Genomic DNA, 22,241 nt, shown 5'->3' on the forward strand with positions numbered 1-22,241 from the left:
AATCAGTCAAAATAAAAACAGGCTGAATACCATACCTGACACAGCACCCTCATACTTCTAGTAGGCTTCAAAATGAGAAAGCAAAGAGTTGAGGAGAGAAAACACACAGGAAAACATTTCCAACTGTCTTCACATAATAGAAAGAATTGTTAGCAAGTAAAATTCAGCATTAGAATTCCACCCAGTAAACATAAGATTGTACAACATGCAGTTAGGAAGTAGATTCCATGTTTTCTATATATACATGCTAAGAAGACAAAAACATTTAGAAAATGTTATGGAAAAAGGCTATGCTAAAGAAAAAACTTTTAGTTTTAAAGATGGAATTTATCTGTTGATGAGATGTGTGTTCATCATGAAATATATAAACTATGCTCTTAAAATTCTTTGTTTTTCTTTTTATCAAGATAGTCTTACCAAGGAGACTATATCCAACAAAAAGTCCACCAGTAAGCAGAAATTAGTCAGTTGTAACTCAGATGAATCACTACTGTCTCCAGGCCCAACCTGAAGTCTGGCGTGCAGTGTCCTCCTAGAAAGGAAAAAATCTGACTTTATTAAACACACTGTTATGATAGGAAAACATGTGACTACTTCACCATCTTAACAATAGGGGTCAAGTTATGACTGGGACACACAGTAATGCTCATTCTTGCTGCTCTAGGACACGGCCACATTGCTTCACACGGCCATGGAAAATTCTCAAAATGATGTCCCAATAATCTCAGCCCATGATTCCATGGAATATCTTTTTTTTGTTTGTTTGTTTTGTGTTTTTCAAGACAGGGTTTCTCTGCATAGCCCCGGCTGTCCTGGAACTCACTCTGTAGAGCAGGCTGGCCTCAAACTCAGAAATCCGCCTGCCTCTGCCTTCCAAGTGCTGGGATTACAGGCGTGTGCCACCACCGCCTGGCTGTTCAGCCCATGATTCCAAGTGTTCTGAATATAACACCCTTGTTGAGATTTGCACTGTGTCACTGTGGATGTGTCTCCTGGTAGACATTGATATTGTTTTTTTTAAATTTGATTTCTAAAATGAGGTTTACAATGCGCTCTGTTGGATTGCTGTTACACCAATGTATGCTCCTCATATCTGGAATATAAGTCTCCTTCAAAGTCTGAGACCAAACATCATGTTTTACAAGAAGGCTCTTTGGACCCAAGATGAGACCCAAGAAACACTGATTATTAACCCATATTGATCATATTTGGTCAAACACTGCCCTGCAGTCTCAAGATACAATTATACAATCTTTGACTAGTAAGAAACATAAACAGGCAGAGAATTACATAAAACCAATGGACAGTATGGAGATAGCTGATTCTGAAGAGTAGTTTGTGGAGTGAAGGCTACTGTGAGGTGAGTGACCGCTCTTAGGACCATTCAAGAAGAACAAAGGAGGTAGGATACATAGAGAATCACACAGTGAAGGCTAAGCAGCATGAACGGGGGTGAATGCTCAAGATACTGTTTATGCTAGCTTAAAATGCATGGTTGTGTGTTGTGAATATAGAATATTTAATACAGAAGGGTGGATATATGTGTAGAAAACACAGAGTATAGCAAGGTGGGAAAGATACTCATAAATCTTCTCCATCCTTATACCTTAACCTATGAGGCATTTTCAAATTTTAATTTATTTCTGGGGCTGACATATATGTATCTTACCTGTTTTAGTATAAAGTCCCTGAGGTCAGGGCCTAGAACAATGCTTTTCAATAGGGCCCTAAACATCTGCCAACTAGACAAGCAAGTAAATCTCTGAATAATTAAAGGGATTCATACATTTACAGTTCTAACCACATCTAGACTCAAGATTGGGTAAGCTTACTTTTTGACTCCATGTTCCTTGTGCTTTAGGAGTTAACTGGTTGCAAAAGAACTGGGCTGACCTATTTATAATTGCCAGATGCCGGAAAGAACCCAGGTATCCCTCAACAGAAGAGTGGATGCAAAAAATGTGGTATATCTACACAATGGAGTACTATTCAGCCATTAGAAACAATGAATTCATGAAATTCTTAGGCAAATGGATGGAGCTAGAGAACATCATACTAAGTGAGGTAACCCAGACTCAAAAGGTGAATCATGGTATGAACTCACTAATAAGTGGTTATTAACCTAGAAAACTGGAATACCCAAAACATAATCCACACATCAAATGAGGTACAAGAAGAAAGGAGGAGTGGCCCCTGGTTCTGGAAAGACTCAGTGAAGCAGTATTCGGCAAAACCAGAACGGGGAAGTGGGAAGGGGTGGGTGGGAGGACAGGGGAAGAGAAGGGGGCCTACGAGACTTTCGGGGAGTGGGGGGGCTAGAAAAGGGGAAATCACTTGAAATGTAAATAAATTATATCGAATAAAAAAAAAAAAAGAACTGGGCTGAGAGTTGAAATAGAGATGTCACTCGTCTTCGCTAGTACCCTAGGGATTTTGGACCATATTTTAAGCTTTCTGCCCTAAGGTGTGAGGTATTTATTATTGCTCATAGGTGACAATATGGGATGCTTCTAAGTCTGTGACAACACACAGTAGTTCTATTAATAAGTGGGAATACTTCTGGAAAGTGTGCGGATGCAAGCTGCTTTCTTCTCCACAGCCAAGAACAGAGGGGCTGCTGCAGGCCAGAGAAATAAACACTTTCATTTGGACTGTTAAGTGAATAATCGCTTCTAACCTCTTTTCTAATTCTAACATTATATGGCCAGTGATTTTTATATCCTGGATGACAAGGTAAATTCAGATTATGGTTAATTAACAGTTTTTAGTAGGAGTAAAATGTATAAAAGAACATTTTAAAAAGCTAAACATTAGCTTTGGATGTTATTACACTGTAATAAATGAAGCAGTTAACCTACCGACAACATTCTTCGAACCAGCGTGCGATGTAATCCCACATATAGTAAGGTTCAAAGGAATTAAAAAGAAGATTCGCAGTTTTTATCAGCTCAGCTGTTTTCTTGTTTTCCCTTAATTTACTAAAAAAGAAAAGAAACCAAACAAGTAGAAATATTAATGTTTTTTTCAAAACAGAGTGCAGTGTTATTAGGGCAGTCCAGATTACTACACAGCTGCTAGAATATGGTGACATAATCTAGTACCACTTTGTTACATTACATGGAACTACTTTTTAGAACTTTAGTTTGCATAATTCACAAGAATGATAATCAGAATTTGTTTAACATACTCCCTGCATAGTAACCCACATGAGACCAGGAAAGGACGGTTCCCTCTGCCTCTTGAGACATGCTGCTGTCACATGTAAAACTGTTGTGCTTGAGAATCTCCTGCCTATGCCTCCCAAGGCCAGACGCTGGGTCACTACAACCCAGAATCATGATGCCCAGTTTCCTCAGGGCTCTTTTAAGTATACTGTTAATTTGGCATCATTTTTTTTGTTGTTGTTGTTTCTGTTGGCACATATACACTGGATTGTGATGTGCTCTCAATAGCCTTCCTGCTGTGGAATCTTGCCGACTTTTCTATGCTAGTCAGGATTTTCTTTCAAAGGGTAAATTATGACCAGTTTTTGACTAGTCAAATGATAAAACTTTACTTGAAAACCAATCAGGTGCTGGGTGTGGAGCTCAGTGGTAGACTCTCCAGGTCCCATCTGAGCGACAGCAAGCAAGCAAGAAAATGTAAAGCACACTTACTGAAACTGCTCACTGCAGATTCTCAGGAACAAATGATACTATTTCAAATGGTTACCCTTTAGCCTATTTCTTACCTTTTTTCTCCTATCCTTTCTATGACTAGAGTGACTGTGTTATATGGACTCTGTCAGCACAGCTGTCAGGGAGGATTAAAAAGAACTAATATACTCCCTAGGATATTACAACATCTCAAGTACAGAGTACAACAACTTTTCTACCAAAAAGTGAGAAATATATCATCAGAAATCACATGGATATGTTTTATATCCATAAAAATATGCTATAAGCAAGTTAAGGGTATTGTCCAATCACCACCAAAGAGTCAATAATGAAAGGTAAAATCAGTTAAAAACCAAACAAACCAAAACCAAACAAACTAAAACCAAAGCCAAAAATCAATTGAGGTCTTGGAACCTTTGTCCTATCCCAGTAATACTAGAAAAGAAGTGACCTAACACAGAACAGGAAAAGATGTGTCAACAAGTCCAAGTCTCATTAAATGACATGTGTCAGTCTGCTGTGAGTTTGTTTATAAGGTAAATTCTTGGGGACTATTATTTTCACATTAATTATCAATCAACAGTTTTCACTGATTAACTTGTACATGTGCTTGCTTATTCTGTGTATGTGAATGACATGTGCATGACATGACGAGCATGTGTACATTAGAGGACCATTTACAGGAATGGTTTTGCTCCCACTACTATAGGAATCCAGTGGATGATACAAATCAAGAGTCAGGCTTGGAGGGGGCCAAGTGTCTTTCTTTAACCTCTGAGCCATCTTGTCAATCCAACTATTCAACATTAATTTCCAAAACTGGTATAATTAAGAAACAATCAAGTAATCAAGTAATGATTACTGTCTTGTTTAAAGTACATTTTTGAATAATGAGTACTATTAATTATGATACTTCCTACTATGAAAGTAATAATTTTATTTATCATTATATAAACTTTAGAGTAAAACCCCTAGCCATTACTAATAATCTCATTATATGAATTCATATAGTAGAGTCCATTTCATAAGCACTAATAAATAAGGCCATCTTTATATCTTGCTTAATTTCTAGTAATCTACCTGCTTAACTGAGCGTGGTCCTTGCTGAAGGGTGGTTCCATCTGAAGATCCAATTCTGCTTTGCACTGAGAATACAAAGTTCTAAACACCTCAATCAGAACATCTTCTAGAATTACAGGTCCTAAAATTAATATTCAGCAAATTATAAGCAGAAATAACTTAATACTAGCAAATCATGATGACCTGAAGAATGATCCAATTGAAACATGTTTTGAAGAAAGTACTTTAAGAAAAGATTCTTTTCCCCTGGAAGCTAAACTGAATTCTTCGTTTAAAGCATGGTCTAATGGTACAAGCGGGACTAATGTCTATTTAAAGTAGAGGGTCACATTAATAGAAGTGACAAAATTTGGAAACTGATTTGATTCAGTCTCTGTTACCTTTGACAAGCGCTTTAGTTTTTGAGTCTTAGTTTACTCATCTCAAATGAGAACATCAGACTCACGGGGCAGTGTGAACAACCCGGAGAAACTGCTGCAAGATGCAGTGCACAGCTCAAGGGTGACTGTCCACACCGCGCTGTTGCTAACTAACTCTCCAACTCAGAAGGAGAAATCTGCCTGCTTCACAGTTCCCATGATTTAAAAAAATCCTCTCAGCTTCATCATAATCACAGAATCCCTAAAAATTGATCTTGTTGGAAGTTCTTCACACACTTGCTACTTTCATATTTAAAAATTTCACTTTTAAGAGTAGATTTATAGTATATGTGCCAAAACACTTTAATAGTTAGGAATTTTACATATTTTATAAGAGCAAAAAACAAAAAATTATTTTTTCTTAATTTATGTTAAGCACTACAGTTAATTTTTTAGTAGATATGATATATAATATACATACAATGAAGAAAAGTACAGGACAGCATCAAGAAGACTGTGAAAGAAATATATAACACATATTTCTGTTCCAGCTCTCAAATTGTATGAACTATACATTAATTATGATAGATAAAAAATATTTCCATTCTAAAGAATAATGGTTAAGAGTCTGAGATATCTTTTTAAAAATGACTTTGTTGCCTAACACAGTATAAAACATAGATCTTATGCTGACATAAATGCCAGCTGCACACCTGTAACTTCAGTAAAGGAACTCTTAAGAATTTGTATTTAAAACCCATTTCAAAATACAGCAGTTTTTCCAGTGTCTTCATCTTACTTTTATTATGAAACAATACGAAAGTGTATGTCACCTTATGTTTTGGAACAGCACCAAACATTACCTAGTTCAGGTTTGTCCAATAAACTGATTAAAATACGAAAAGGTTTTAGGTCCTGCATGAGAGTACTTTCTTCTCCAAATCCATTCATTTGTAAGATTCCCACCATGGCCTTTAAAAAAGAAAAGCATACTAGTGATTTAGAAACTAGTAATATTTCTAATACAATTTTTAACTATACCCATCTGAAATGCAGATTCACATGCTCTGTGTTATTCTGATTGCTGTCTTTTTAGAAAGCACAGTGCTTGAGTTATTTTCACTATTGGTCTGTTATTTTTTCTTGAGATAAGGTCTCACTATAAAGACTGGGCTGACGACAAACCCGTCCTCCTGCTTTTGTCCTCTGAGTGCTGGGGCTACAAGTGCATATCATTAATCTGGATCATCAATTTTTACTGGGGAAAAAAAGGGAAGTCAAGAGAAGTGTATAGAGATTTTGAGTGTTGGCTCTCTAGATGTGGACATTTCTGTTTTGAGCATAAATTTCAATTATGTAATCTTATCACCGAAGGATTTGGTATGCAATTTAGTTATTTAAATTTCAATGTGCAATTTCCTTCATTTAAAAATGCTTCAAGCTACCCATAGTGGTACACACCCACAATACCAGCACTTCAGAAGCTAAAGTAGGTAGGTCCTGAGTTCAAGGTCAACTGTGCTACACAGCAACATTTCAAAATCCAATAGACAGATACAGAAAAATGCTCGAACAATCATTTGTTTTCTTAATAGATCCTGTTAGAATATTTTGAGGCATCTTAAATACATTAGCAAATAAAAGGATAATTTTCTCTGTGAGTTGCAGTCTTACCATATGTACCCTGCAAAAGTCAAACTACCTGAAGTTTTATAGGAAATCTAGGTCCTGGGCAGTCTTTGAAGCAACCCAACTTTCACAGGGCAGACAGGTAAAAAGCTATCTTCTTATGGAGTCCAGCCATGATCACCATTTTGCAGTACAGTTACAGCACATTTTGCATATGTGTGTTACAGTTATTCTTTGGATGTTTTTGAGTCTTGTCTTAACTTTTTCAATTATGAATTTAGTTAAAGTGGGAGTTTGTTTTAGGCTTTTTCAATGGGAGGTAAGCAAAGAATAATGAAAACAGCTGTTACCTGGACTAACAATTCTTTTGAAAAGGTTGTAAAATAGTAAGTGGCATGTTCTTCAGGATTACTGTGTCGTGTGCTCCTGGGTCCTATGACAGCACCGTTGTTATCAAAACCTCCATGGGAATAAATTACAAAAGTAATTAAAATGGAAGTCTTAACACTGTTGTTCACTAAATGCTAAAATATCTCAAAAACAGCACTAAACACTTACCCAGTTAGTAGCCCATTCATTGTCAGCAAGAGAGACCATTTTAGATAGTTTAATAAAGGGAAACCAGTTCAATAGATGAGTCTAATAGTATCCTTCCAGAATTATCTTCTTACACCAAGTCTTACAGTGAAAAAACTGACAATTTATAATATCTAAAGTAAGTGACCTTTCACTCTAGTAAGAGGCTGTGAGGCAAACCACTCATACAAAGGTTGAAGATGACGTGCATGTAATACTCTGTGGTCTATGTGCACACAGTGTCTCACACTGGTGTTATCTGTGAGACAGTGGTACTTACTGCTTACGATTTTCTGGTGACCTTGAAATTTTGGAATTTTGTCATAATTTTGATGATTAATTTATTCTTTTTCATAAACTAACATTAAATACAATCATAGAAATTTATAAGAGATAAAAATCATGTTAAAGTGAACATGACTTTTATGGATTAAAATAGCTGATTCAATTAATAGGTTTCTGGAATTTGCTCAAAAGTTTCATCATTAGTAGTCCCTCCACCTGGATTGGACACCATCACCATTGTGTGTGTGTGTGTGTGTGTGTGTGTGTGTGTGTGCATGTGTGTACTGTGCTTCTGTTGGTCAGGAAAAGGCCCTGGATCCTCTGGAGCTGGAGTTACAGGGGGTACTGAGTTACCTGATGCAGGTGCTGGCAACTAAACCCTGGTCCGTTAGAAGAGCAGCAGATGCTCTTAAGAACAGAGCTAGCTTTCTGGCACAGTGTTTATTTTTTATTGTTCATTTATACATAAATGTTCAGTTTCTTCATATAATTTGAGATTATACATGGCAAATCTCTTTTTATTTTTTTCTTTTTATTATTATAAGCATGCTCATTAATTACCTACCAAGAAGCCATGCATAAAGTCTTCGGTTCAAGGACATATCCCTCCTTAGTACTACATGAAGGGCTGCTGACAAGATCCTGATCATATCTGGTCGAGTGGCCTGAAAAGAGTAATGTAGTTATACTTAGGTATGATGCTGTTTTTACTCTTTTAAAAAGAAGAATGGCCGGGCGGTGGTGGCGCACACCTGTAATCCCAGCACTCTGGGAGGCATGGGCAGGCGGATTTCTGAGTTCCAGGCCAGCCTGGTCTACAGAGTGAGTTCCAGGACAGCCAGGACTACACAGAGAAGAAGAAGAATGAATGCCTTGAGGTCTGCTCTGAACATCAGTGTCAGGTGCTGTTATATAACATTGCTTTATCTAAACTTTCAAATACAGGAGCTATTGCTGCTAAGTCACATTTGAGGAAAGAGGAAGAACATGAGGTAACATGGCTCTTAGTTTCTTTTTGGGTAATGTTAAAGAGCTGGGGGCTGGAGAGATGGCTCAGCAGTTAAGAGCTGCTGGCTGCTCTTCTGAAGGTCCTGAGTTCAAATCCCAGCAATCACATGGATGGATCACAACCATCCGTAATGAGATCTGACTCTCCTTTATGGAGTGTCTGAAGGCAGCTACAGTGTACTTACATATACTAAATAAATAAATCTTAAAAAAAAAAGAGCAAGTCTGGGTCCAAGCTCCCTAAGCAGGAAAGGAAGGCACTGAACATCCTACTTTGATCTGCTGTTCTGTCTGCCTGTCTTCCACTTTAGTTTTATAACTGACACTACAGCTCACTTTATTTAGTACCATGTTTAAAGTTCTTTTTTATTTATTTTTTTTAGTTACAGTGGGTTTTATTAGTTACTTGACCAGATACTAGTAAAACAGACATAAAGGAGGATGATAAAGAGGACAAATAGTAGGAAATCATCTATCTGCCTTAGCCATTCAGCAGTGTCAATGAACTCTAAAGTCTTCGGGGTGTTGTTTGCATCAAGATGTTGTTCAGTCCTTTTTCTTTTTAAAAAAATTCCACTAGCATTCTACTAGTATTTCAAGCATGGGAAAAAACACACATTAACAAAATCCAAAATTTTTTCTTCTAGCTTTAATTTGATGTTTAAAAATGACTAAAGATCTTATTTCAATCAAAAGAGGTAAAGTTAAAAAAAGAGATGGGAAGTAGCTAATAAATCTGTTATTAACTTTAAAAATATTAGTCAGGGCCTCAGTGAGTTAAAACACTTGCCATGCATATCTAATGATCTGAGTTCAAGCCTAGGATTCTGAGGTGAAGAGAAGAACCCACTCCTAAAGTTGTCTTCTGATCTCTGTATGTGCAACTGAAGAGCAAGCGTGCGAGGGTACACACACACATGCACACACTAAATACAAATTAAAAAAAATCACTAGGCAATAACTTAAATATAGAATTTTGGAATCTTAAAATCAGATCTTGGAAACTTGCCAACTTAAGACTATTCTATACAAAGGGACCTGGTAGCTATCAATGGCCAGCAACTCCAGATCTAGAAATGGGACTCTGGACCCTGCTCCCCTCTCCATGCTGCAGGTTTCTGGGAAAGGAGAGTCAGCTTCCTTTAAGGCAGCTCATCAGGAGTATAAGCAGAAACTAGACTGAATGGGCTTAAAGTAAAAGATAACACAAAGCTGGGTTGGGAAGGAGTTAGATCTGGGAGGGGTTGAGGGCACAAATATAATCAAAATGCATTGTGTGAAATTCTCAAAAAAACTAATAAAAAATGAAAAAACAACAAATACGATCTATGCCTCTCAAGGCACTAAGGCACAGTCAAATGGAAATGATTGGGTAGTGCCTCATCTGGATGCGGAACTGACCTTTCCTTAGTCACAGTGAGGCTTCTTTATACAATCTTCCTGATATGGAAAAGGAGCCATGTCCAGAATTAGCAATAGCTGAGGTGTTACAGGACAGGCCAACCTCAGGTGACACATTATGCCCATTCTTTACAGATACTGTCAATAAGCTAGAAAATGTGTCAAGTGTGATCCCTACACCATTCCAGGAAGCCTACAGGGTGAAGATTAGTTACGTAACAAAGAAAACACCATAAAACTATCTAGGTGTATTTCCTTTTCCTTTTTTATTTTGTTGTTAAAGATTTATTTATTATATGTAAGTGCACTGTAGTTGTCTTCAGACACCCCAAAAGAGGGCATCAGATCTCCTTACAGATGGTTGTGAGCCACCATGTGGTTTCTGGGATTTGAACTCAGGACCTCTGGAAGAGCAGTCAGTGCTCTTAACAGCTGAGCCATCTCTCCAGCCCGTATTTCCTTTTTCTTTTGCTGGGTTGACAGTTCCTAATATGTAAGAAGCAAGTTAAGCCACTGGAATATCTGTATGAGTAGAGACATCCATTATACTTATAATCTTTGCATTTTTGCTGCCATGTTCTTGGGGTAAAATAAAAACACCACCAACAAAAGAAAATAGTTGCTATAGCACAGTGGTAGATGAGCTCAAGGAGGCCTGGACCCAATTCCAGTGCATAGACAAAAAGGGGAACCAGAGGAAAGCTAGCCAGCCTCACAGTTCTTTTAAAAGAATGTTATTGAAATTTGAGCTTGATGCTCACGGTACACTTTTCAGTCCACGAATTTTGCTATTCTGTACACTAAAATTATTAGTACATGTTAAGCACTTTTGATACAAATGTAGGTTGGTTGTCTTAGTGTTTAGAATGGAACCACTTTTAAAAATCAGAGTATAATTTTTGCTAAACTATGTTTTTTCTTTATATTCCTTGGGTTATACCTAACATTAAATATGATCTTTTGGATTTTGGCATTTAGTAGTCATTCATTTAAATAGAAACAATATTGCTATAGATAATAATATTGGCAATTACAAAAGAAAATTAAATTATGAAAGAGTGTATGCACTGCAGTTACACTGCTTCCAGATACTGGAGTAAAAACTTTGCAGTGCCAAAACTTTTTAAGGTTCACATATATGAACTGTATTTATATCTGTTTACCCTTCCTCCAAGCCCTCCCATGTCCCACCTACTCCTTTTCCACCACATATCTTCTTCATCATTAGTTATTATAATAAATAAATATATAAACACAATCTTTTGAGTTCACTTTGTGTTGTTGCAAATATATACATTTTTAGGGCTGACCACTCAGTACAGAGAAACCAAGTGGGGAGTCATCCCTGGGAGAAACTGCTTTTACCTCTCCCAGCAATCATTAATTGCCTACAGCTCTTCATCTAGAGGTAGGGCTTTGTGAGATTCCCACCATCCATGTTGGCATGTCAACTGGAGTGCCATGGGTCAGATCTTGGTTAGGCAAACATGCTGTTGAAATTTCATGGGTACAGCTTTGCTGTCATATTTAGAAGACACAATCTTGAAGCAGATGTCCTGATCTGCAAGCTCTTAGAGTCTTTCTGCCCCCTCTTTCATCATGTTCATAAGACTTGGGTGTAGGTTGTGTTAAGTATGTATTAGTTCAGTTTAGGCACCCATGATCACTTATTCTTTGCATTTGACCATTGGGAGGGGTGAGAGCTACACTTTAGGCTAGGATGTTAAACAGGCTGTGCCACTTATGAACAGCCTGAGGAGTGAAGATGTTGCAGGCAGGCTAGGTTCCAGTGACTCGCCAGCCTTGACCCATGCCCAGATGTGGTTCTAGGTTAAGGCCGACTGGATGAGCACCTGGGGTAAGGCCTGGAGGCTGATTGTGTGAATGGCTTGAAGTCAGCAGCTAACCAGACTAGGCAGGTGCACAGGATGTGCAATGTGGATTAAATCCTAGGGTTGGGAACAGCACAGGGAGAACAGATCAGGCTGGACCCCAACAAACGATGGGCGACTAGGACCAAGCCGAGAGGTTCAGTCCCTAAAATTTCTTTTTACTGACAAAGTGTTATGGTTTGGGGCTGGTAAGATGGGTAACAGATAAAGGTGCCTGCTGCCAACACTGGTAAGCTACATAATCTACAGAATACTGACAAAAAGAATCTTGCAACTTGTCCTTTACCTCCACCTAAGTGCTGTGGACATACACACAGACACAAAATAAAACAGAATAATAAAGTTACTGCTTTTAAAATGCTATGGCCTAGGTCAGGAACACCTGGCTCCAGGCTCATATTCTACTTTGGGGGACATGGTGGAGGTGGGTGAGCAGGAGTGAGACTTTGAAAGCACAGCTGCTGCAGCAAGTTCCCACGGCCATAGATTACTCCTTCTGCTGCCACCCCTTCCTTGTTAGGATGACTGAAATCTCTGCGAAAGAGTAAGCTAAAATAAACACCTCTAAGGTGTTTCATGTCAGGTAACAGTGATGAGAAAAAGTTACAGATATAAGTGGTATTAGCAACAAATGTGATTGTTTAATTGAATATGGTGAAGTGGGTCTATATATGCAAAATCTTTCCAATTGGGTATACCAGGATTTTCTAAATAACCAAACTTAATGTTGCAAAATCACATATGAATAAACCTACCAGCTAGACTAGCAGACTATAACAGAATATAACACTTAAAGTTGATTTATTTTTACATATTACAATTCACTGTTAAGATCTAACTTTGGTGTAATATCAAAGAAGAGTTGTACTTATTAGCAGAAAATATTAATGACTCCTTGATTTTCCAACTGCACATCAACCAAAATTCAGAAATGAGCTTTCATTTTTGTGCTTTTGTACCAGTTATGGGGGTTATAGGCACTGCCCCCAAATCCTGGAAACACCAATGATTCCCCATCTTACCTGAGGAGAGAACTCAAGTTGGAAATGGTAAAGGTTATAAAACTTCAATTTCAGGAGGAATGTTTCAGAAATCTACTACATCATGGTAACCATAGTTAATGTGTGCTGTACTGAAAGTTAGTGTTCTTACTGTGGAGAATAAGAATATTAAGTAACCCATAAGTGAGTAATATGTTCTAAAATGGGGTTTCTGTCTCTTGACATATATTTGAAAACATCTGAGCAAAGAAGCCCACACCTTTTTTGTCAACTACCAAATAAAAAGTCATACTTTTTGTGGATACAGAGTGAGCCCCGGACCTGGCATCTCTATGGCTGGGCTACTCTCCAGCTAAGACACAACTCTTTCTTCCTTTTTGGACACAAGGTCTTACTTTTGAATTTACAATCCTCCTGCCTTAGTTTCCTCAATGCTGGAATTATAGGTTTGTGCTGCCAACACTAAATGTCTATCTAAGAAGTCATTCTTAAATACATCACCACATGTTTTGCAGTGTGTTAAAGATTTGTATAATCTCAACTAACACTTAAAAGTAGATAATCAGGTCAGATTTCTCTGAAGTAAGTTAGAGACGCCTAGCAGTACATCCACAGCAGGCAGGTAATGAGGGCTCTGTTAAGTTACAACTACTTATATTCTATATAAGAGCAACCAATACTTGCTAAGAATATATTACATGTAAGACATGAGAAAGGTCAAGTGGGGGAACACAGATGACTCTGCCAGCTCAGGAGCCTTGTAATGTGACAGGAATGGGGAAGCAGTGCTGCAGCAGTAACCGAAGGGTGAAGACTGAGATGTCACTCCCTGCTGCTCTCTTGAAACAGCACAGGAGGGCTGGGAAGATTGGGGGTGGGGTGGGTCAGGAAAAGGGAGAGTAGGAAAGTACAGAGAAGGTAGAGTTTTAATCAGTGACCTAGTGAGATTCCAAATTAAGTTCTTATCAATTTAAGCCTAAGATTTAACTCAGATGCTATGAGGAGCCTCTCAGATTATTAATATGGAACATTTTAACAGGAAAAAGTACAATATCAAAGATCAATAAGTAATGATCTTCCTAAGTGTTGGACAGTAAAGTTTAGGTTGTTACACATATTTCTTTGACTTAGTTTTTTGTTTTTTATAAGACTTTAACAATGTTAAAAACAACAAAAACAACAACAAAAATCTCCCCAAAACTCACTTTATTTGGTCACTCCTAAAGCTATGGCTTTGGCAGCTAAATTTCCCCAATATGGAGAATATGAGAATACAGAGGGCAGAAAAAAGGCCCACAGTTAAAAGTGAGGGGGGCTCAAAATAGAATCTGAAGTCCCTCAGCCAGTGACAGTGACTCAATGAACTATGAGGGCGTCAATTATTATCTACTCAAATTAAATGAAGTCATAAAAGATTGAGCAAAGTAGTAAAAAACAACCTTTTGCCAGTTCTAATGTGAAGTTGCTAATCTCTCAACTAGCAGCCATTATGAAAACACAAAGTCCTTTCTGTTAGCTGTATTTTAGAAATAAATTTTATTTTTGGGGGACAGAATCTTACTATGTAGCCCCGACTGTCTTGGAACTCTCTGTAGACTGGGCTGACGGGGAACTCACAGACCTGCCTGTCTCTGCCTCCTGTGTGTTGAGATTCAAGGCGCCTACTACTATGGCATGGAACAAATTTAATTTTCACAGCAGATTTCTTTTGATTAAGGAAAATAATTAAATTAAGTCCCAGTAAGGAAACACTTCACTAATGATTTGTCAGGTCAATTGCTTTTATCTGTAATGAAATCAGTAGCAAATGGCACAAACACTAAATATTTGGTTCTCAAACAATGGCTAACTCCCCTAAAGTTCTGGCATGTATGCTGGAGTCACCAAGGCAAGACAAGGAGCCTTCAGAGACCTTATCTGTTAGCTGACTTTAGGGCCTGGGTCTTGAGACTTGGCTTATTTAGAATGAGCAATGAGCACCCCCTGCTTTTTAAAGTTTAAAAATGGTTTGAAGAGGCAGATGGACTTCTGAGTTCGAGGCCAGCCTGGTCTACAGAGCGAGTTCCAGGACAGCCAGAGCTACACGGAGAAACCCTGCCTCAAAACAAAAAAACAAAAACAAAAACAAAATAAAAATGGTTTGTTTCAAAAACCATTTATGTTTGTTTCAAAAATCTTATGTTTCATAAGGCAATCTGCTTCAGTTACTATATTCTTATCAATTAGCTCAGTATTTTTCTTTAAAATATTAACAATTTCCACTTCACCAAAAAGGAATTTGTTTTCTGTCTAAAGAAAATACTTTAATAAAGTACCTTTAAAACAACTACCCGTTGAGGACATTAGCATCCAGTTTTACCTGACTCATATGGAATGGGAAACAGAAGAGGATGAGGTCCAGTGTGCTTCTCTGTACAAGTACACTTGAGTCCTGCACTGAAGTACTTACTGCTTCTACCTGAAAGAAGAAAGCCGTCAGCATCCTGGGAAATGTTGCCCTGGCATTTTCATCTACCCAAGACAGAGAAAACATACCTGTGCTAAGCACAGAGCCCTGCACTAGCATACAAATGCTATGCCAGTATCAATGGCTTCTTACCCCGTGCCCCATCACATGTCTCCACAGCACGTTTGTGCAATGCTGTGTGGCAGTTTTACTCACTTGCACCAAGTGGGATGTGAGTCAGAGCCTGCAACTGAGGAAAGAATAACCACACTGTGGTGTCATCAACAAGAGAATGTGACGCAACATAAAGCAGCATGGACTAATCTCACACATACAGAAGCATGGGCTAATCTCAACGGTGTCATAAATTGTGAACAAACCACACCCACGGTATGACTCAGCATACATTAACAGTGTAGATGGAGTGAAACCAAAATCAGAAAGCAGACCAACATTTTCAAGGATGTGAACACAGGAAGGGAGTGACCACAGGAGTCTAGTGATTTGGGGGTAATGTAATTTTCTGAATCATTTTATAGTAGTGGTTAGGAGGCTGATCACAAATTGGTACAACCACTCTGGAAATCAATCTGGTGCTTCCTCAGAAAATTGGAAATAGTTCTACGTGAAGATCCAGTAATACCCCTCTTGGGCATATAGCCAAAAGATGCCCCACCATACCACAAGGAAACATGTTCCACTATGTTCACAGCAGCCTCATTTGTAATAGCCACAAACTAGAGGCAACCGAGATGTTCCTCACTTGAAGAATGGATATAGAAAATGAGGTTCATTTACAGAATGGAATACTATTCAGCTATTAAAAATGAGGACATCATAAATTTTGCAGGCAAATGGATGGAACTAGAAAATAATATCCTGAGTGAGGTAACCGACCCACAAGGACATGCATGGCATGTTCTCACTGGGAAGTGAATATTGTTAAAAAAATAAAGAATATTTATGATATAGTCCATAGACCCTAAGAAGCTAAATTAGAAGGAAGACCTCAGTGAAGATGCTTCAATCCCACTTAGAAGCGGAGAACAAAATAATCATGAAAGGCAGAAGGAAAGAGGGAGCTGGGTGGTAGAGGGGAGGTGGAGGTAAGAAGTGGGGGCAGGATCAGGTGTGGGGGCACAAGAGAGAAGTCCAGAGGGCCAAGAGAATGAACAGAAATATGCAGCTACTGGGGGTAGGAGTAGGGGTAGTCTCTAGAACATCCCAGAGACCTGGAATGTGAGAGGCTCTCAGGGTTCAATTGGGATGACCTTAACTGAACTGCCCAACAGTGGGGAGATGGAACCTGAAGAGACCACCTCCACTAGATAGACAAGGTCCCTAGTGGAGGGATGGGGGTCACTCACCCACCTTCAAAATTTTTGACCCAGAATTGTTGTCTAAAAGAAAATGCAGGGACAAAAATGGAGTAAAGACTGAAGGAATGGCTGTCTAGTGACCAGCCCAACTTGGATCTATCCCATGGGCGGGCACCAAACCCTGACACTATTACTGATACCATGTTGTGCTGTCAGACAGGAGCCTAGCATGTCTGTCCTCTGAGAGGCTCTACCAGCAGCTGACTGAGACTGATGCAGATACTGACAAGAACCATTGGACTCAGCTTAGGACCCTTACCGAAGAGTTAGGGGAAGGACTGAAGAAGCTGAGGGGATTGCCACCTCATAGAAATAACAACAGTGTCAACTACCCTAGACCCCTCTGAGCTCCCAGAGACTTAGTCACCAACCAAAGAGTGTACATAGGCTGGTCCGTGGCCCTTGGCACATATGTGGCAGAGGGCTGCTTTGTCTGGATTCAGTGGAAGAGGATGCGCCTAATTCTGTAGAAACTTGATGCCTCAGAGAAGGAGGAAGCTGGGGTAGAGGGTTACCCTCTTAGAGATGAAGGGGAGGGAGGATGGGGTGATGAACTCTAGGAGGGGGACAGAAAGGGGGTCAACATTTGGAATGTAAATTAATAAAATAATTAATTAAAAATTCATGTAAGATGGCTCAATTTTAGTGAATGTAAATAATATTTAACTAATTCTAATCAAAGTTGTACATTAAATATAAGTCATATCATAATATCGAAAATAAGATTAATCAAAAAATAGAACTTTTGAAAATGTCCTGGTGCTGGAGAGAATAGCTCAGTGGTTAAGAGTACTAACTGCTCTTCCAGAGGTCCTGAGTTCAATTCCCAGTAACCACATGGTGGCTCACAACCATCTATAATGGGATTTCACACCCTCCTTCTGGTGAGTCTGAAGAGAGTGACAGTGTACTCATATAAATAAAATAAAAATTAAATAAAGAAGAAAATTAATTCCTTGCATATTTTAAGACTGAAGCAGCCTGTATTGATTTCCTTCTGTTACCAATTTTGAAATTAAGAAGAATAGAAGAATGCAGTTAGTATCTATTTCTTTTCAGAATTCAGCTATATCATTTTGTCTAAATTACATCTTTTTTAATAAGGAAAAGTAAGACTGGATAGAAGGGTCACTTTGGGATTATTATAATAAATGTAGCTATGGTAACAGTGGTCTATTAGTAAACAAGACAGAAATAATTAAAATCATGGATTTGCTTGAATTAAAGGTCACAGGTATAAACAATGATGCCTTTTTCATGAAAAATTAATCTTTAAAACTATTAATAATTATTCAGTATTTCAGCTGTTAGTTTTCTTTGATGAAAACAGGAATGTTGCCCCTGGCATGATTCTCAGAATAGTCTGAAATGTCTGGCTCTAGAGAAACACTTGTAGCATGTCAACCCACCATGAGCTCAATGTCACTGCCAATTATATACAGCTGATCTTCCATTGAAAGTTTCCTGTTCAGATGGGCCAGAACATATGTGATTCCAGGTAAGCGCACAGCAGGACTGGTGAGCAGACTGCCCCATAGGGCACTGTAGAATGCAGACTGCTCTACAGCCGCAGCGACCTTTTCCAGCAGTGTGTTTGTTCTGGAGCACACAACAGAAGGAAGGGTATAAGAAAGGAATATTCAGTGTCAGATAAAAGTATTCAACCATTATCTTCTTCCAAAATAATTGACAGCATCCACAGCACAGTTATGAGCTCCACCTTGAAAACAAGTGAGCAAGTCTGGAAGAATACACTTCTTACTCAGAGGACAGGGTACAAATTGCTTCTGCTGTGTATTAGCTAGGTAAATCTAATCCTTTCAATTCAGTCTCCATCTATAAAATGGAGAGAACGGCACTTCAGTACCTGCCTACCTCACTGGGTTAAGTACAGTAAGCAATAAAGCAACTATTTAGCTAATCAATCATAGCACACCTATGTTGACTTTCTTCAAAACCTTAAGAGATTTCCAAATACCTCTTCCTAAAATCATGACATGTAATTCACAATAATATAATAGAATTGGATCTATGACAAAAATCAAACTAAGGTTATAAGTGATTGATTCTTGTTTTAAACAAAATAAACAGAATATACAAAAGTCTATTATATTACAGTATAGTATAGCAAATCCACATGACTTCAGTTGGTGATTTAATAATCACATTAATCTCAGTCCTCAATGTATCTATGCATTAAAATAACACATTTATAAGTTTTTACATAATACTTCTAAGGAGTACATACCAAAGCATAAATAGGGCTCTATGGCCAGAAAGGATTATTTCCTATTTTAAATTTTAGTTAGAACTAGTAGAATTAAATGTTATACTGATTCTGTACTTTCCTTGAGTATAATTTAAAACTTACTTCTAAACTAAATGAACTACTTGTATATCATGCTTCTTCTTCTTCTTTTTTTTTTTTTTTTTTTTTTTTTTTTTTTTTTTTTTTTTTTTTTTTGATTTGGTATTTTCGAGACAGGGTTTCTCTGTGTAGCCCTGGCTGTCCTGGAACTCACTCTGTGGATCAGGCTGGCCTCGAACTCAGAAATCTGCCTGCCTCTGCCTCCCAGAGTGCTGGGATTACAGGCGTGCGCTACCACCGCCTGGCTTATATCATGCTTCTAAAAGTATAAGCAAATAGGTTTAATAAAAGCAAGCACTATGAGCCTTAGAAATGTTTCAGGGGTAAAGGTGGTTCCCTGGAGCCCACATGAAGGAAGGAGAGAATCAACTGCACAAAGTTGTCCTGTAGCCTCCATACACATCAGGCACACAAAGACACATGATAACAATGATGATAAAGAAAAAAATTTAAAAAAGCAAATTATGCTATTAAGTTTTGACTATATTTTTTCCTTTTCAATATATCATATAAGGATAATCCAGTATTTTCAGAATTAGATTCTTATAGTATTGTGGAAATAGTTGGAATACATTAATTGCTTAGTATACTTGATTAAATTATTTAAGTTTAAATCATTATGCCTACTCACAAGTTAAACTTAGCATTTCCTATTTTTGCCAACTAAACTCAATTTCTTTCTTCTTTCTTTCTGTAACAACATAAGGGCATCACACATTGTCTATAGACATTAGCTCTTAAAAATAATAGGCTCCAAATCTGAATAGATCCTTTCCTTTAACAGTAGATATCAAGTATTTCAGCCACAGCGAGTGAAAAGCAGTGTACTGGTGCCAAGCTGTTTTCTCCCATTAGCAGGTTAAACTCTGTTGGTACAGGGATCCACTTCACTCTATCCATTATTTGTTAATCTATCTGTTATATCATTATTTTAAACTATGGGTCATACATGACTTATATGTGCTAAGCGCTGGACTGGTTTGATTACTACAACAACACGTAGACAGGTATTATTTTTCATTTACAGATGAAGAAAGGGAACATAATTAGAAAACATTAAAAAGTGTTCTTAAGCTCAAATTAGAAACTTTGTAGCAGTTTTTATTGCTATTGAAACCTTATATGTATGCCTGTTTTGTCTGAATGTATATCTGTGTGCCACTTAACTGTTTGATGTCTACGGAAGCCAGAGAAGGAAGCTAAGTCCCCTGAAGCTGGAGCTTCAGAGGGCTGTGAACCTCCATGTGGGTGCTGAGACTTTCATTCAGGTCGTCTGGAAGAGCGCAAGTACCCTTAACCCCTGAATCATCTCTCTAGCTCCAATACATTTTTCTTCATCTTTATTTTTTAATGTGCATGAATGCTTTGTCTGCATGTATATATGTAATACTACATGAATGCCTGGTACTCAGTCAGACCAAAAAAGGGCATCAGATTCCATGGAACTAGAGAGTTACAGATAGCTGTAAACTGCCAACTCAAGCTATAAGTTTGAGTGCTAGGAATCTAAGCTAGTTTTTTTGCAAGAGTAGCCAATACTCTTAACTGCCAAGCCACATCTCCAGTCCCATGCTACTGAAATCTTAATGTGTTATGTTGATACATCCAGAATAGTTTATTTTGTGATATTAAAGCACTGTTTCTGACCAACTGATAATTTGTAATATCAAAGAGAACCAAATACCATTACCTCTCATAATACTCCGATCCTTCTTCTAAGCCAGGAAGAATACCAGTCAGCAATCCCTGGAGACCAGGTTTCAGAGTTTTCCCCAATGGCAAGTAATATATTTCATACAAACTCAGCAATGTTGGTTTCACAGACATAGCAGCATTGGCAAGAAGAGGAAACAACCCAGAACTGTTAAAAATGAAAGATGTTAAACAGTATCAACATTAATTCATATGCAAGTATGTCATATATTCTGATGAAACAGGTTAAAACAAATGACTAAAATATTGTCTATGAATGACTTCTGTATCTGTTAAACCAAGCCAGTTCTCTCACATGCATTTCAACACACACAAGTTTCCTAGATGTTTCACAAACTCCTTATATTCCGCAATTCCAAACAAGAATTCTCATGTTTTCCAGAAGTCTACACTTCCTCTCCATAACTAGTATTTTAAAATGTGGCAAATGTTATTAGCTGGCCAATAACATAAGATAAACAATAAACAACAAGATAAAGCTATATATATATCTAGAAGTGATGTTTCCATCTACTGTAAAAATGTCTTCTTCAAGATTCATGTGTAGTGGTGCATGCCCAGTACTCAGGAGGCAGAGGAAAGTGGATCTTTCTGAATTCAAGGCTAGTCTGGTCTACATAGTGTGTTCCATCATAGTCAGGGTTATATAGAGAGACCCTGTCTCAACCAAACCAAACCAAACCAAACCAAACCAAACCAAACCAAACCAAACCAAACCAAATCAAACCAAACCAAACCAAACCAAACCAAACCAAACCAAACCAAACCAAACCAAACCAAACCAAATCTCCTCTAACCATCAACTGCTGGTTATGTTCTCTCTTCAGGTTTCCCTTGTAGCTAATTCCAATGCTTCCCATCTCATCTGCGTAATTACTTAGCAGAGACTGTCATCTTTTCATCATCTTGTCGTAACAAGTAGAATTCAAAACTCCTATGAAGTTATAACTTTCATTTAAAATGTCTCAGATTTCCTACCAACAGTTTTGAACATTTCTACCTTTTGGCTACTGCATTCACTGAACAACTCACTCTTGTACAACAACTCCCGTGTGCACTCACTCTTTTCATTCTTTTAGTCCTAACTCTGCCATTCTGTTACTTTGAGAACCCTCCCCGCCCTCTGTCGACTCCGGGCCTTTGCCTGTCCTGTGCACAGACACAATCCCTACACTTTTACCTACTTATGATACACTGGAGGATCCTTAAACATTCACCTCTTGGTTTATGTCAATTCTTAACCTGCTAATTAGATTAGGATTATAGCCCTATTTGATTTCCTAAAGTAGTGAAAGGTGCCATATTAGAATAATTATTACTAGGACTGACCTATTTGTGAGTGTTGGGAACAGGAGATCACAACTGCCAGTATTTCTATATTTAAGACCCAAGTCCATGTTCTGCACTCAGGTAGTGATTTGAAGATGAACAGAGACCCTCAAACCACT

The 22,241-nt window shown here is 38.0% G+C and overlaps 1 protein-coding gene across 6 annotated transcripts in view; it reads right to left on the bottom strand.

Annotated features, from left to right (window-relative positions):
- Positions 1-22,241, bottom strand: part of Dop1a (DOP1 leucine zipper like protein A) — a 101,582-nt gene that overhangs the window by 46,695 nt on the left and 32,646 nt on the right. For all 6 annotated transcript variants that reach the window (XM_052187710.1, XM_052187707.1, XM_052187708.1 and 3 more), the window contains 9 exons: positions 20,771-20,941; positions 18,122-18,311; positions 15,247-15,345; positions 8,151-8,250; positions 7,075-7,184; positions 5,959-6,067; positions 4,737-4,857; positions 2,859-2,978; positions 418-532 (listed from right to left, as the gene is read on the bottom strand). In XM_052187710.1, the coding sequence (XP_052043670.1) occupies positions 418-532; positions 2,859-2,978; positions 4,737-4,857; positions 5,959-6,067; positions 7,075-7,184; positions 8,151-8,250; positions 15,247-15,345; positions 18,122-18,311; positions 20,771-20,941 (1,135 nt within the window). The remainder of the gene's footprint in view (positions 1-417; positions 533-2,858; positions 2,979-4,736; positions 4,858-5,958; positions 6,068-7,074; positions 7,185-8,150; positions 8,251-15,246; positions 15,346-18,121; positions 18,312-20,770; positions 20,942-22,241) is intronic.

The sequence above is a fragment of the Apodemus sylvaticus genome, chromosome 7 (genome assembly GCF_947179515.1).
Source record: "Apodemus sylvaticus chromosome 7, mApoSyl1.1, whole genome shotgun sequence".
NCBI lineage: Eukaryota > Metazoa > Chordata > Mammalia > Rodentia > Muridae > Apodemus > Apodemus sylvaticus.